Raw genomic sequence first — 17,102 nt, 5'->3', positions numbered from 1 at the left:
GGTTTAGTAGGGGGTAAAGGTCACAGGGACCTTTGCATGGGGGTGAAAAAGTCCCTGAAGTCAGCAAGAGGAAACAGACGTACTTCCACTTCGGAAGATGAGAGTAAACTGATAAGGGAGGGCCGGGTGGAGGCCTACTTAGGGGATATTCAGTGCTACCAATGTTAGCTCTTGAAACAGCTATGTATAGCCGTGAAATGATTGGCAGGAAATCTAGACAATACATTATAAATTAGGTAGTTCCAGGTGAATGTAAATATCACTTAGGCTTCTCCCTTCCCTCCTTATATGTATATTTATTACGAAAATAGATTATACGGCATATTTCAAGGGGAAAAAAACAGCGAAAATTAGCGAACGAGTGCACGTGAGGTGTTGTCAGGTGATAATTAGCCAATTCCAGGTGTATGGCACTCTCACTTACCTTATTTCTTTCTTGTATATATTATTTGGTATAAGAATAGGGCATAGGGCTTATTTCAATGGATGAAATCAGTGAAAAATTCCATGGAAGATTTACTTAGCGTAGCACGGCCGGGCAGGCGAGAGGATAGGGTAATGGAGGGGGGGTAGGGAGGGGAGTCAAGAACGGGGAGAAATGGCTAAATTGATTGTCAACAATGGATGGGAGTACAGATGAGATTAGGAGTGCTGACTAGTGTTGGACATTGGCAGTACTGATAGATGATACAAGCCCCCACTTGGAAGCCCAGGTGAATTCAAAATAACACAGAATCACAAAAGCGACGCCCCGCGGTATGATCCCTTGCTCCCAAGCGTCACGAAAGTGACGCCCCGCGGTTAAGGGGTTAAAGTTGGGTTGGACAAGTGCGTGTGGCAAAGGGTGAGAGGGCTTCAAACAGAGAGATAGAGGCGGGGAGGTACAGGGTGGTCGTTATAACGCTGGTGCAAATTGTGTGATGAGGGAACAGCAGTATTCAAGAGTTTTTACATACAGCTAAATTCAGTGCAGAAACTGTGAACAAGTTTTGTGACTGTTGTAGTGATTTGCTGGCGACTCGGAATCAGAAAAATTTGGCTCATACAGTATGCAACAGGTTTACATTTTGATGTTAATCCAGTAGTTGGGTCTATGTAAATTAAATTTTCATATAAATTATACTGCCTGTTTGACTTACTTCATATTTAAAAGCATAAATAAATACTAAGGTCATGGTCAGAGTTCACTGTCCGTAGGTTGGATACAGTGCCAGTGGCATTTCCTGAAGAATTTCATATGATTGAGAGAAAATATGTGGTCTCCAGAATGTAATCCCCTATGTTACATGCAAATATATGTCACCATTTAACACAAAATTGATTTAAAACGAGGTTACACATATCCTATCTTATGTTATACATAGACTCTGCTGTAGTAAACTGTACCCCAAAATCACACATGTGACTAAAACACATTAATCTAAGTCTAAAAACGGTTTATGAGTCAACCTAAACACAAGTCTAAGATATCATCAAAATTGGTAAAAAAAAAAAAAAAAAAAAAAAAAAAAATCGTTATACCGGGGTTTGGCTTTTGTTTGGCAGGGTAGGGTGGTATTTGTACCCCCATCACTATGCTGGAGTATCGCATCTAGGGGTATTGTATCTCGGGGTCTGTCTGTATGTGACCAGTCATGTGAATTTCTGTGATGATATTTCTTGGATGACAACACTGGAGACAAACACTAACTAGTTCATTCCTGTTTGAGCAGAGCTGTTGGAAACAAGGTAATTAAATTGAAATTAAGTCTTCATCCATCTCCCTTAAACATTTTTGTACAATTATATAAATAAAAACTATGGTGTGATAGCTGATTCAGCCACCGTATTCATTTGGTACAATCATGCATATTACCTGCAAAAAATAATATGAACATGTCAGATAGACTGTCCAAACCACTGAAAATGTGTATTTTATTTGTGACTGCAAAGTTGAGAGAAAAGTGCTTGAAAATCTCAGCATGCACCTTATTGTCCCCAAAACACCCTGGTATCATGATAAACTGGGAAGTCAGGTTTTTATAACCTAGAAGCTGCTTTGGTCTGACCATATAGAAAACGTGGCAAAAAAAGAGAGACTAGGAGGTATGTGTGTGAGGAGGAGGGAGAGAATGAAGATGAGGTCGTAGGATAGGTTGTGGAGGTACATGATTGAGTGTGGTATGAGTTGAAGGGAGGGTAACTTAGTGGCAGAGAACAGGGTAACATGGAAGTGATTTGTTTGTGGCCACTCCCTCTGGAGTGGCATCTTGCTGTGGATAGACATAGAGATATGTAATGCTCTTTTCTGATCTGTGTCCTTTAAAATATAAAAAAGACATGAGAACGATGGAAATTGTTGTACAGTATAATGATGATGATGGTATTGGTGATGTTAGAATGAGAACAACAGAAGTTACATTTATGATGATGATGAAGAGGAGAAGGATGAGGAGGATGGTGTTGCAGTGACAGCGATGTGTTGAGAAGAGTAAATTGCATTATGATGATGATGATGATGATGATGATGATGTAAGAGCCATACTCTAGGTGGCATAGGAAGATTTGTAGCACTGCTTCCTGTGCTATTTGCTATCCATAATTTATTATAACATTCTATTGTGAGTACAGTAAAACCTTAATATAACGGACTTCAGTATATTGAATTCGCTTTTATTGGAATCAAGGAGCTATCTATCTGTCTCTTGCCAGACGACTTAATCCCGTAAGGGGTGGCCACAAACAAATAGCCTCCCTGTCGCCCTGTCCCCTGCCATTTCATTGCCCTGCTCCCAGCTCACACTCCCCTCTCTCATATACCTCTCCACTCCATCCCTCCATCTCATCCTTGGCCTCCTCCTCCCTCTCTCCTCCTCCATCTGACTCACATACACTCTCCTCATCAGTCTCTCACTCTCCATACTCTCCACATGGGCAAACCACCTCAGTGTGTTTCTCCTAACCCTTCCTATCACATCCACATCCACACCACAACGCTCCTTCACTTCCTCTTTTGTCAGTCAGTCTCTCCATGTGACTCCACAGGCTCCTCTCAAATAACTCATTTCCACTGCTCTCACTCTCGACTTCTGTCCCTCCAACAACTTCCAAGCATCACTTCCATATGATAGAGTTGGTATAACAATACTGTCATGTTGTAGCTTTTTCATATCCATGCTCACTTCCCTGTTTTTTATTACTGCTTTCATGTGTGGTAGGTGAGGGTGCCCATCATCCACCCACTTAATGTAGTGGTACTCTGTTTTTAGGGTAGACATTGAGTGGCAAGCCAAATGATTTTCTGTAAACCAAGAAAACATTTCCAACGCTGGGTGGTAACCTTATAACCAAAAAACATGTGTTCCCAATGTAACATGTGGGTTGGCAGAGGGTTAGTGCCCCTCTCCGGAAAACAACTAACTAAAAATAAGAACAAGAAGCCTCGGACCAGGACTCACCAAAAGGTAATCAAGAAGCTACCGGACTAAATTTCAATATATCAGAAAAATTCTGAAAAAGCCAGCAGCGATCCGGACAGCCAGACCTCAGTCTGGAGTGGCCTTGGTGACACTCATATTTTTCAGAAAACGTCTGCAAAATACAACGTCATTCCGGACTGGTGACACCAGAATTCCCCCTTTTGAACAGAAAAATCCCAGTTTATCAGAGTATTGTCCACACAGTTTGTGTGTTCGTGTGTCGGTTGGTGGCGGGCTGGCGTCGTCACTGTTGTTTGCCGACGCTTTGCCTCAGTCTGACTCATGCTGCCCTAACGCACTAGCAGAGCAAAAATGGCCGTCCACCTCTCTACTGAATGGTCAAAGTCACCTGGGCAAGAAGAGGGAGGGAGCCGAATTGGTAATAGGCCTAACCCACCAGCTGAGCAAAAATTACCATGTTACCTTCATACCGAATGATCAAAGTCACCTGGGCAAGAAGAAGGAGGGAGCCACATAGTGGTAATAGGCCTAACCCACCAGCTGAACAAAAATTACCATGTTACCTCCCTACCGAATGGTCAGAGTTACCTGGTCAAGAAGAAGAGGGAGGAAGGAAAGAGAAGGTGTGAGAAACAAAGGGAGTGAAAGAAGAGAGAGGGTGGGAAGAAAAAAAAGGTACATGGAGCTGGGAGCAATGGAGAATGTAAGGGGGAGGGAAGAAAACAAGGGGGGATAGAGAGGCTAGGGAGGAAGGGAATGAAAGAGAATATGAGAAAGAGAGAGAGGGAAGATAAAGTGTGTGAAGCAGAGGGAATGAATATGACAAAGGGAGGGAAGGAATGGAGAATGGGTAGGGTGAGAGGGAGAAAGTGAGGGGAAGAGAAGAAAACAGGAGAGAGAGAGAACAAGGAGGAAAGGAAGGAGAAAATGAAAGAAGAAGGAGGAAGGGAGGATGTGTGTGAGAAGCAAAGGGGGGGAAAGAAGAGAGAGGGAGGGAAAATGGAAGAAAGTGAAGGGAGAGAAGAAAAGAGTGGGAGAAATAGAGAAGAGAGAGAGAGAACTAGTAGGGAGGGAGGGAAAAGAAGGAAACATAAGAAGAGGGAGGGAGGGAGAGAAGATAAAGAAAGAAGCAGAGGGAGGGAAGAAAAAGAAAATGGGGAGGGAGAGAGGGAGAAAGTGAGGGGGAGAGAAGAAAACAGAGGGAGAAAGAGAGAGAGATTAGGGAGGAAGAAAAAAGAGAGTGAAACGAAGGGGAAAGGAGGGAAGATCAGAAGCTGTGAGAAGCAGAGGGAGGGAAAGAAGACAGTGAGAGAGAAGAAAATGACATGGGGGGGGGATTTAGGGTGCAAGAAACATGAGACAGAAAGACTAAGTAGGGAGGGAAGATTGGAGATGGAGGGAAAGAAGGGGAAGAAAAGATGGAGAGTGTGAAGGATGTACAAGAGGGAGGAAAGGAAGACACAGAGAGAGAATGAAATGTAGGAGGATATGAAAGATGTAAGGAGAAGAAAAAGAGGGAGAGTGTGAAGAATATACAAGAGGGAGGAAAGGAAGACTCAGAGAGAGAATGAAATGTAGATGGATGTGAAAGATGTAGAAGGAGAAAAGAATAAGAGTGAAAACTCTGACAGAAGGAGGATGTGAGAGAGATGATGGCACCATCTCCCTCATTTGTCTTCTCTCCTTTGTTTCTCCTCTTATTTGCTGGGACAGTGCTGCCAAGCTTGTCTCCCTCCCCCACCCCCATTAGCAAGCTGCCTGCCTCGCCTCACTCTCACTGTGTCTGTCCACCTGCATATGTCTCACCACCGATTCTCCCATCACCTTACTTTTCTGCATTGCCTTCCTGCGTTATGATGATCATCGTGTGATCCGGACTAATGTCTGATATATAGGAATAGTCCAGGTTAGCAGGGGGGAAATCTGGATGTCACTTTTATTGGAATTTCGCATTTATCGGAATGGCTTGGGCCCCAGTTAGTCCCTTATAGTGAGGGTTTACTTTAATTTATGTAATTTTAGTATTGATATACATTGGAATAAAGCACAAGAGTATATTGAGGTGTAATGATTTAGAAAAAGTTGGGTAGGAAGTGGGGTTCAGAAATCAAAAGCCACATCAGTGTTACCATAATCCCTTGAATATCATGAGATATTTTTAACTTGAATCAAATTACAAACATGGTAGGAGGTGGTGACATCATCCACTCACTTAATGCAGTGTTGCCTACTTCTTCCTTCAGCTTTATTATTCCCTTTCTGAGTCTACCCTACTCTCTTCCTGCTTCTCCCATCTTTCTTGTCATTTTTTATTTTTCTTCTTTCCCTTTCAGGCAGCTTTACACTGAGTGACAAGCCTAATAGTTTCTTGTAAGCCAGGAAACCATTTATAACACTGGTTGGTGACCATGTAACCAACCCATGTGTTCCCTACATGTCAGCAAGTGGGTTGGCCAAATTTTTGTGCCCCTCCCCGTAAAACAAGTAACTCAAAGACAAACTGCCACCCTTTGTGAGATTATGGTTTCTGGCTGCTGGTAGATAGACTGCCAGACTGTTATATTAATCTTTGGAAAAACTTTTAGAATGAAAGGACTTCAACAGAACTTTCATTAACTCTTCCTTGTTAGAGGTGTGTTCAGAGTTTAATAAAATTGTCTGGTGGTAGCAAGTGTATGAGAGAAAAATAAATAATTGAACTGAGGAGGAAAATCTTTGTAATTGCAGATTTCAGTTTCCTAAAATGGTTGGTGGTCTTGGTGGCCTGCCATTTTTGCGCAGTGGTGGGCAGACAGGACGAGGTGTTGGTGCAAAAGGTGGCATAACAGCTACTGACAACAATCCCAGTGGTGGTGGTGGGCCTGGGGTTGGCAGCCACAGCTCAGGACTCGACCATGGTTCATCCTCAAGCCTGGAGGAAGACGCTGTAGGTGAAGGAGGGTCAGGTTTGGCCACCCCTCCGAGTCGCCTACCAGACGTTCACTGTGAGAACCATGAGAATCTGTACAACTGGATGGTACGGCAACAGAAGTATGCTCACAATGCTACTCGCCCACACTTGCCTTTTGGCCAGGTTTGTACCAGTGACTTCAGTCAGGTTAGATGCTGGAAATAGCTGGGAAGAAAAAGATCTTAGATTTGTAATAAGATTTGCGATAGACATATTGTACTTTGTGAAAAAAAAGAGAGAGGTATAAATACAGTGAAGATGAATGAAGCAACTGCCTCAAAAATGATAATTACTGCGTATCCTTTACAGCACTTTTTATACACTTTAATACAAAAGTACGAAAAAATGAATGTATATGTAAACAGCTGGTATAAAGCAAATAAGTTACAGGTATTTAATTGCATTAGAATACTGGCAGGTACAGTTTGCAATGCCAGGCTGTCTCACACACACACACACACACACACACACACACACACACACACCGCTCGCTGGTGCAGTGGTAACGCTCTCGCTTGCCAACTGGTGGACGGGAGTTCGCGCCTCACTCAGGTTGCGAAAAGTTGCACTGACGAAGTGGGTGGTTACTGTCCCCCTTGAGCAAGGGGACGGGTGTGTGCGTGTGTGAAGGTCACAGTCTTGCCCTTAGATCGGACTATATGAGCTCTCAGCTCCCTTCCGGGAGGGTAAAAGCTGGCGATCACGAGCATCAAGTGATCCTGACCGACCCGGTGACTTATGACCCGGTGAATTACACACACACACACACACACACACACACACACACACACACACTGTGAAGAAAGACTAGAAAAATTATGAGTCCCAACACTACAGGAGAGAAAGAAAAGAAGAGACACGATTATGCTATAGAAATGCATCACAGGGAAAGAGAAAATAGACATCTTTCTATTTATCTATCTATTGCCAGATGACTTAATCCTGTAAGGGGTGGCCACAAACAAATCCCCTCCATGTCACCCTGTCCCCTGCCATTTCATTGCCCTGCTCCAAACTCACACCCCCCTCTCTCATATACCTCTCCACTCGATCCTTCCATCTCATCCTTGGCCTCCTCCTCCTCCCTAGCCCCCCGTCCACCTCACACACACCTTCCTCATCAGTTTCTCGCTCTCCATCCTCTCCACACGTCCAAACCACCTCAGTTTGTTTCTCCTAACACTTCCTATCACATCCACATCCGCACCACAACACTCCTTCACTTCCTCATTTTTCAGTCAGTCTCTCCATGTGACTCCACATGCTCCTCTCAAATAACTCATTTTCACTGCTCTCACTCTTGACTTCTGTCCATCCAACAAGGTCCAAGCTTTATTTCCATACATTAGAGTTGGTATCACAATACTGTCATGTAGTAACTTTTTCACATCCATGCTCACTTCCCTGTTTCTTAACACTGCTTTCAAGGAACCAACAACCTTTCTTTCCTGTTGCACCCTTTCAAGCACTTCACCCTCTAAACTTCCATCCTGACTCATCGCACTACCCAGGTACTTAAACGCACTCACATTTTCCATTTCCTCCTCATCCAGCGTTACTGTACACTCACTGACATCACTTCTCTCAAAGACCATAACTTTACTCTTCCCTACATTCACCTTTAGAGTCCGTTTCTTACTCACTCTCCTAAAGTCATCCACCAAGCCTTGCAGCTCCACTTCATCTTTGCTTAACAGCACAGTATCATCTGCAAACAACAGTACAGGTAGTTTCCAAACACTGCCCTCTCTCATTAAGGCCACTCCAACATCCTCTGCCCTACCTTGTATCTCATTTATAACCTCATCCATATACAGATTGAACAGCCATGGAGACATGATACATCCTTGTTTCAACCCAACTTAGAAATAGAAAATTTCATTCAGTTCACTCTCCACGCGCACCGCAGCCATAGCACCCTCATTCATACTCTTCACGACCTTCAGCAACTTCCCATCTACTCCATATATTCTTAATACTTTCCACAATCCTTGTCTATCCACTGTGTCACATGCTTTCTTCAAATCCATGAAGGGCTCATACAACTTTTTTCCCTTCTCTAGAAACTTTTGCTGTAAAGATATATCTGATCTACACAACCTCTTTTCTTCCTGAAACCTCCCTGTTCTTCTCCAACTAATTCCTTTGTTATTTCTTTAACTCTGTCAATAAGTATCCCACCATATACTTTTCTTATTACACTAAGAAGACAAATGCCCCTATGATTACCACACACTTCATTTTCCTCTTTTCTTTGTACAGGGGAATAATTATAACTGACTTTCAATCCTCCGGGACTCTACCTTCCTCCCAGGCCAACCTGCACATCTTCCACATCCATTCTACTACTATCTCTCCCCCATGCATCAGCATTTCATCACAAACCCCATCAATTCCTGGGACTTTCCCCATTTTAACTTTCTTCATTGCTTCCACAGCTTCCATCCTACTGATTTCTTCCTCTCTTCTCACATCCCTCCTTCTCCCAGCCATTCCCAGCCAGTTGTACTTGCATTACTTTCATTCTCTATGTTCAACAATTCCTTAAAGTGTTCTCTCCATCTGCTCACTTATTCTCCCTTCTCCACTTGTAATCTACCATTTTATCTCTCACTCACCAGCTAACTTCTTTGGCGCCCTGTCTAACTTTCTTTACCTCTTTCCATAACATTTTCTTACATTCCCTCCACTTTACACTGAGGTTCCTTCCAAATTCCTCATCCACTCTCTTCTTACTCTTTCTTAGTAATGTTTTTCTCTTCCTCTCTACATACAGCTCCCTCCTCCATTTCTCAACTTCTTTCACACCCCTGTTTCTCATCCACTCACTATATGCAAAATTCTTTTGTGCCACAGCCTCTCTCACCTCTTCATTCCACCATGCTGTTCCCTGCACCTCATTTCATCTTCTCTTCACCCCACACACCACCTCACATGCTGCACAAACTTCTGTGCAGCATGTGAGGTGGTGTAAATCATATTTCCTCAATCGCTCCTCCACTTCCCTCTTATATTCTGCCTTTTTTCCATCCTCTTGTAACTTTTCCACCCTCCTTTTATGTACTACTTCCTCCTGTCCTTCCCATCTGTGTGTCCATTTTATTTGGACTGTAATTCTGACCACTACCAAGTGGTGGTCGGAAATCCACTCCCCCAACCTCTGTATGCTCTTGCATCCATTACACACCTTCTCATCCTTTCATCCACACACACATAATCAATTAATGTCTTCCATTCATTCAGTTCACCACCCACCCTTCTCATCACACGCCATGTATACTTGTGAATCATTTTGTGCCTGAAGAGGGTATTGGCTATCACCAACCCCCTCCTGGCACAAATGTTCACTAATGCACTGCCGTTCTCATCCGTCTCTGCAGTCACACCCCACTCACCAACTTCTCCATCCATCTTCCAATTCCCTACTTTTCCATTCATATCTCCAGTCAAAAACACTTTCTCATTCCTTTCAAACTTTTCCATGCACTCTTCCACTTCGTCCAGAACTCTTCTCTCACTCTGCTTGCACGATCTTGTGTTGATGCATACACGCACATAATTACCCACATTTGTAGTCCAACTTTCAATCATACCCACACAATCCTTGAGCCAACTGATCCATAATTTCTTATATTCTCCTTCTATCTGTTACTCACAACAATACACACTCTTTCTTTTGCCCTCTCATTCTGTCCTACTCCTGTGCATATGCCCCATCCATACTCCCAGTCTCTCACACTCTCACCTCTCCATTTAGTTTCAGTTAACCCACATACATCTGCTTTTGCACCCTCAATCACCTACCTGGGCAATCTCTCTTTTCTTTCACCTCATCATGTGCGCCCCTTTCAATCCGTGTAGCAATCCTTACCAAGTCCGTAGTTCGGTCCTTAGTCATCACCTTTTGGTCAGTCCTGGTCCGAGGCTTCGCGTTCATATTATTAGTTAGTTGTTTTCTGGGGAAGGGCACTAACCCTCCGCCAGCCGACTTGTTGTCATATAGGGAACACATGTTGGTTGGTTGTTAATGAAAATATCCACACAGTTGATGACAGCTGACTGTAGATATCACCTATTTAATGTTTTTATAAAACCTCTTTTTGTTTATCTTGACTTATATGTTATATTTATTTTTCAAAAGTTGTTGACAATAGTTGAAGCTTTGACCCAAGTTGCCAACTTGATCCTGATTTTGTGAAGTCAGACCTGAGCTTCAATTCAGGATATGGCCAAGTCAGGAAGAGTGAACCTGACTTGAGTAAACCACGAACCTGGGTTTGAGACAGCCCCAAGCCCAACTTCTAAATCAGACGCAAACTTTGTTCTGACACTTGGGTCTAAATATCTTTAGAGATTTTGCAGCACCTCTTCCTTAGTGAATTATTCTGCATGTTACACATCATTATCCTCTTGTATATTGATAATGCAAACTGTGTTTATATTAATATAAATAGCATATAAGAGAATTTGAAGTCCAGCATGTGAAATGAACTGCTGAGGAAGAGGGACTGTGAAACCTCCTGTGCCACCAAGGATGCCCTTAGCCTTATTCTTTTCCCTGATTCTCCACAGAAAGAGAAAATGGTGAGTGACATTGACAGTGATGGTGAGGCACAACAGCAGCCGGCAAAAGAACCCAGCGTTGCCTTTGAGCCTCCCCACAGTGCACACTTCCTGGAAGCACATGTCATCTTTGAACCCCTCCTGTCGGCCATTGGGGTCATCACCCAGCAGGTGACTACTTTTATGTTTATGCTTAGACAGCATTGACTGTGCTACAAAATGTAAGTCTTTAATTACACTTGGTGGCAACTGTCCATGTGTCACAGTTCTGATCCAATTCATTCTTTGGTTCCCCATCTCAGAAGTCTCCATGCAGGATTTCATCCCATGTCTTGACTGGTCTGCCTCAAGGTCATATTGTAGATAGCTTTGGACATTTTGTTGCACCTCTTCCTTAGTGATTTATTTTGTATACTGCACCTGCCAGAGAGTGAGCAGCATGGAGAGCTGTCATTAGGTGACCAAGGCCAATCCATGCAAGCTTGTTGGATCCTTTATAAATGATATGACAATTTCTTGACATTTCTTGTACATTATTAATAGTATTTTAATGTTAGTATAAATTGCATCAGTATTTCCACTGAGATGATGCCAGAGGGTCTGATTCCTAGTGGTTTTGAAGATTTCACAACTTTTCTTCCTTAGTGATTTATTTAGCACATTGCACCTAAGTATCCCTTTTTACTGGATGTTACTGATGCAAACCGTATTGATATTAATTGCTGTTGTTGTGGCAGAACATGAACATAGTAGACTGCAAGCTGAAGTTGACCTCCTGCAGTCCACCATCTTCATTTGGGGAATAAGAGGGAGTTGTGGGGTGTTTGTTTAACCATGCCCATGTTATCTTTAAGTCGTTCCTCTCAGCTACTGGGCTCATCACATAATAGGTGACTGATGGCTGTTCAGGTATTGTTAACCCTTTGCCCTGACTGGTTCACTACACACCATGTCCATTTCCAAGATTCCTGTGCTTGCCAAGTTTCAGTTTGTTTACTGTGTGCCAGTGAGTGGCATGGAAGGAAATTAATTGAAATAAAAGTATAGTATTTAGTATGATAATTGTTTATTCAGGAATGAGTGAATCATTTGGAGACAGGGAAAGAAGAATGAGAGCAAGGAGGGAGGAGAGGAGGATGGCAGGCAGGATGGAAGTAGGGTGGGAAAGGAGGGGGAGGGTAGAGAGTAGGGGAGGGTATAGTCTGGGTTCCATTATTTGATTATACAGAAGAGATGAGAAGGTTGAGAGAGAGAGAGAGAGAGAGAGTGGTATAAGTACTGTAGAGTCCATGCCCTCTAACAGGACAACTAATGAAGTTATGTGAGGGGGAACTTAGATGTGCTTGTATTAATACCTGACCCTCATTTGGCAAACCCTGTTAACAAATCCAGAGAGAGAGAAAGTGGTATAAATACCACAGAGCCCTTGCCTTCTAGTAGGACTGGCTGATGAAATTACTACAGGAGGAGCAAAGATGAGCTTGTAGTAGCACGTGACCCTCACTGGGCAAATCCTGGTAACAATCCAACATTGTAGAATGTGACACTTAGTTGTGATGACCAATAGGCATCATTCAATTGAAGGGTCTAACGTCTCCAGTTTCAAATGCTATCCCAGCCTCAGTAAAACCATATGAAAGTAGCTTGAATAAAATAAATAGTACATCTTCAGCTTGAAGGAATCAATGTTGACATAGAATCTGAAAAATACATACAGAAAAATATTAACATGTTTTCTCTGAGTAACATCCTTTTTAGCTTACTCTGGCAGCCACCAGATGCTTTTATTCAGTGTAGGAAAGTCTCTCATATTGAAGGAGATTTCTGTGTTGTATCTAATCCCTCCAATTTGAAAAGTATATCTTAAGCTGCATAAAAATGTCAGGAGATAGCAAGAACAATTGAAAAGATTTTCCCTGGTCCAAAGAAATTAACAAGCAAAGCTAGTACTGTATTTTGGGAAAGTTTTATGTTTGTAGACAGTCAAAATTTTTAAAGTTTTAATTTCCCTGGGTACTCTGTCCAGTTTGCTTGTTTTTGTTCTTTCCTCTTTTGATTTACCAGTATGTATCCTGCCAGCTGCTTTTAATGATAGAAATTGGGATTGGATTGATGGTGATGGTATTAAGATCACTCTGACAGTGTGTACTCAGATGCATTCTGATGAGATTGGCAACAAGCAAATCGCCTTCATGTCACCCTATCCTCCACCATCAGACTACCCTTCCTCTGACCCACATCACCCTCAGCCATATACTGTACATCTCCACTCCATCTCCCACCACATCCTTAGTCTCCCCCACCACCTTTGGACCTTTAAATCACTCACATACATTGTCTAATCTCTCGTCACTTTCTCCATGTGATGATAACCCTTGCTTTACCAAAAAATTATTTTGTCATAACTTGAGTATGGTATAGCAAACAAAAATGTTCATGGCATACTGAGCTCACAGGTTTCATTTAGTGTTATTATGTGAAAATAATGGAGCATGTAATAGTGTCACTTGGTTTGCCTTTCTGGGTGTCTCATTTGGTTGCAGAGCCTATCAGCCCATGTTATGGGAACAGCACCATATGATGTCATAATTCATCATGATGCAATGAAAAGTCATAGAAGCATCATGTACTATGGCCAGTAGATTGCTGCAACCCTTTTGATGTAATTTCTCATCTCCCATTTTTTCTTTTCTCATTGACATGGTAACTCTTGCATAGTCCAGCTGCAAGGATGATCTTTAGTCTGTTATCTGTGCATTTAGAGGCAAGGTGTAGGACATGTTTTTTCTCATGTTTTAATATTATGTGTTGCATCAGACATTGATAAAGAATATCTCCCTTGGGGAGAAGGTGGCATAGATATATCTGGTGGTGAATCTGATATAAAACAAGTTAACTAATTGTGAAGAATGTTTATATACCTATAATTATAACAATCACCCACCCTGCTGAGAGGGTGAGACCAACTTGGTATTGCAGTAAGATGTTTCTTTACATATGGCATCTGAGTTGGTAAAGGAGTTAATGTTGTGATTTCTAGTGTCAATGAAGAAACAGTGGCTGATAATGATAATGATGACATTAAGATTACAGTCTGATGTTGCTGTTGCTAGGTTGGTCAGTGGAGAAACAGTGGCAGATAATGATGATGATGATGATATTAAGGTTACAGTCTGATGTTGCTGTTGCTAAGTTGGTCAGTGGAGATACAGTGGCAGATAATGATGATGATTATGATTTTAAGATTACAGTCTGATGTTGCTATAGCTAGGTTGGTGTCAGTGGAGAAACAGTGGCAGATAATGATGTTGATGATATTAAGATTGCTGTCTGATGTTGCTATAGCTGGGTTGGTATCAGTGGAGGAACAGTGGCAGATAATGATGATGATGATGATGATGATGATGATATTAAGATTACTGTCTGATGCTACTATAGCTGGGTTGTTTTCATCTGACAGTACAGGACCACTCTCACATCTTGAATACTGTGTTGTGGTTACATGAAATTTGATGGACTCTAGTTATGAGGTAGAAATGTGTCTCCATGGGTGATAGTCAAGTCAGCCCTTCAATCTGGCCACATGTGGCCATTAACAGAGCTGAAAGGAGTTTGGGATCTTTGTTAAGGTAGAAGAAATACCATAATTTCTAAGATCGGTGGAGGAGCACTGGAGCTGCTTGGGTTGAACATGTCCGTGATGGTGAGGATGATGATGATGATGATGATGATGGAGAATGATGAGGGTGAATGATGATGATGATGATTATGAATGATAATGAGAATGAGTGATGATGATGATGTTTATGATGATAATGAAATTTCTGTCTGACATTGTGTGATTTCTAAGGTCAGTGGAGGGGCAGTGGAGCAGGTAAGGTTGAACTTGTACATGAAGCTTGGTGATAATGATAATGATGATGTTGATCATCATCTAGACCCCCTTTCCCACCACAGGGCAGGATGAGGTGTAGGAATGTCAAGGCAGCCTAAGTTTGCCCAATCTAATAGGCCACACATCCATTCACTCATCATTCAAGCCCCTGGAATTCTGGCTGTCTGATAAACTAAGAACATTCATCACATTCTGTAGCTTCACATAAACATACCAGTAGAGTCAGTCCAGATGCTGTCACATTAAAAAGGGTTGCCATATCCCTGATCATGCACTTCTTCTCACAACATTCATCCAGCCAGCTTGATCTCTTGTCAGTCCCCTCACCTCACTGACTTCCATACCTCCTTTCCTCACACACTCATCCACCATATCCCTCCACCTTCTCATTGGCCTACTTCATCTCCTTCGTCCTTCAGATTTGCTGAGGTATATAGTATGTTTTTCACCACTCTGTTGTTTTTCATTCTCTCCACATGACCATACCATCTCAGTACACTCTCTTCAATTCTGGTGTCCACAGACTTCCTCACTCCACATCTTTCACAAATCACATAATTTTGTATCCTATCCGCTCTCTGTACTCCACATACATTCCTCAGCAGTCCCATCTCCACTGCTATTACTCATGACTTTTCATTTTCATGCCATACCATAGTCTCGCATCCATATGTTAAAGTTGGCACTAACTCTCCTTCAAGTAAGCCTCGTGCCGCTGCAACACTCAGGCCTATTTCTTATCAAGGCCTTCACAGCAGAAGCTACTTTCCTTCCTTATGCCACTCTACATTCCCTTTCTTTTGCACATTTCCCTTTCTTTTCTGTCACTGTATGCAGGTATTTGAACTCTCTCACCAATTCCAGTCTCTCTCCATTCACTGTAACATCACACCGGGATTCACCTTCTCCCTCAGTTACCATGACTTTACTCTTTCCTACATTTACTCTCATGGCACGCCACTCACAGACACTAGCAAAACTCAGCACTGGTCTACCAAGTTCTTGTCCTGTATTTGCAAGTAGTACTGCATCATCAGCATACATCAAATTTGAGACATTCCATACATCACCATTCATTACCAGCGCCATCCCTCTCTCCATTGCTTATGTTTTTACGTTTCTCATCACCCCATTCATATATATGTTGAACAACCATGGGGATATCACACAGTCTTGTCGCACGCCCACACCAATCGTGAACCATTCACTTAGATGACCATTTACCTTTACGCATGCATCACTGCTATCATAAAAACTCATGACGGCACCTAGCAGCCTACCATCTACACTGTACGTGTGCAGAACCTTCCACAATCCCTCTCTGTCTACTTTGTTGTATGCGTTTTCCAGATCCATGAATGCCATATACACGTTATAGTCCTTCTCACAAGCCTTCTCCACTATCTGTCTTCCCGCAAGTTTGATCCACACATCCTCTGCCGCTCCTAAAGCCACCCTGTTCATCACTCATGAGGACTTCTCTCATACTTTCTCTATAATAATTCTTCCATATTCCTTCCCTAGCACACTCAATTAAACTTATGCCACAATAATTCATGCACTCACTTCGCTCACCTTTATTTTTGTACAGGGTACAGTCACAGTGTTTTTCCATTCTGCTGGCACAGTTTCACTCATCCATGCCTTCTTACATATCTCCAACAAGCACTTCATTTAGTTCTTTTTTGCTAGACTTAATCATCTCTGCATACACCTCATCAACCCCAGGTGCTTTCCCATTTTTCAGCCACTTCATAGCATTCTTCACCTGTCTGAGTGACTTATTTCCTGGCGTTGCATTCCTTCTCTGCACACCCCCAAAACCAGTCATGTTTACTGCCATTCTGCTTTCTCTATTCCCAGGCATCAGGCTTTCAAAATATTCTTCCATCTGGTCCTTAGTTCATCCCTGTAGGTTAATAATATGCCACTTACATCTTTCACATCTCTTTCTGCTGTCACGTCTACATTTTCACACCTCTTTCCAGAATAACTTTTTTTTTTTTTTTTTTTTTTTTTTTTTTTCAGAGTAATTTGCATTTATTTTTCTTCCTAGTTTCATCATTTACCTTCTTCTTTTTCCTCTTCACTAGTCTCTTTACGTGCTTCTTGCTCTCAATATATTCAGTTCTTATTTCACTTGAACTGCTCTCCTGTAACCACTCTGGCCATTTCTTCTTCTTTTCCCCCACCGCTTTCTTAACCTCTTCATCCCACCATTGTGTACCTTTCTTCTTTGTTGTTACTCTTGCCACTAAACAATCCCTATATGTAT

General features: G+C 42.3%; 1 protein-coding gene across 1 annotated transcript in view; it reads left to right on the top strand.

Annotated features, from left to right (window-relative positions):
* tweek (transmembrane protein KIAA1109 homolog tweek) overlaps window positions 1–17,102 on the top strand; it is an 839,779-nt gene that overhangs the window by 260,429 nt on the left and 562,248 nt on the right. Inside the window, 3 exon segments of the mRNA XM_080283669.1 lie at window positions 6,147–6,492; window positions 6,971–6,985; window positions 10,948–11,103. Coding sequence (XP_080139795.1) covers window positions 6,147–6,492; window positions 6,971–6,985; window positions 10,948–11,103 — 517 coding nt within the window.

This window comes from Coenobita brevimanus, chromosome 98, assembly GCF_032717465.1.
Source record: "Coenobita brevimanus isolate Jiangsu-jjx chromosome 98, ASM3271746v2, whole genome shotgun sequence".
Classification (NCBI taxonomy): domain Eukaryota; kingdom Metazoa; phylum Arthropoda; class Malacostraca; order Decapoda; family Coenobitidae; genus Coenobita; species Coenobita brevimanus.
The sequence above is the reverse complement of the archived record's forward strand: the minus strand, read 5'-3'. Positions and strand labels throughout refer to the sequence as shown.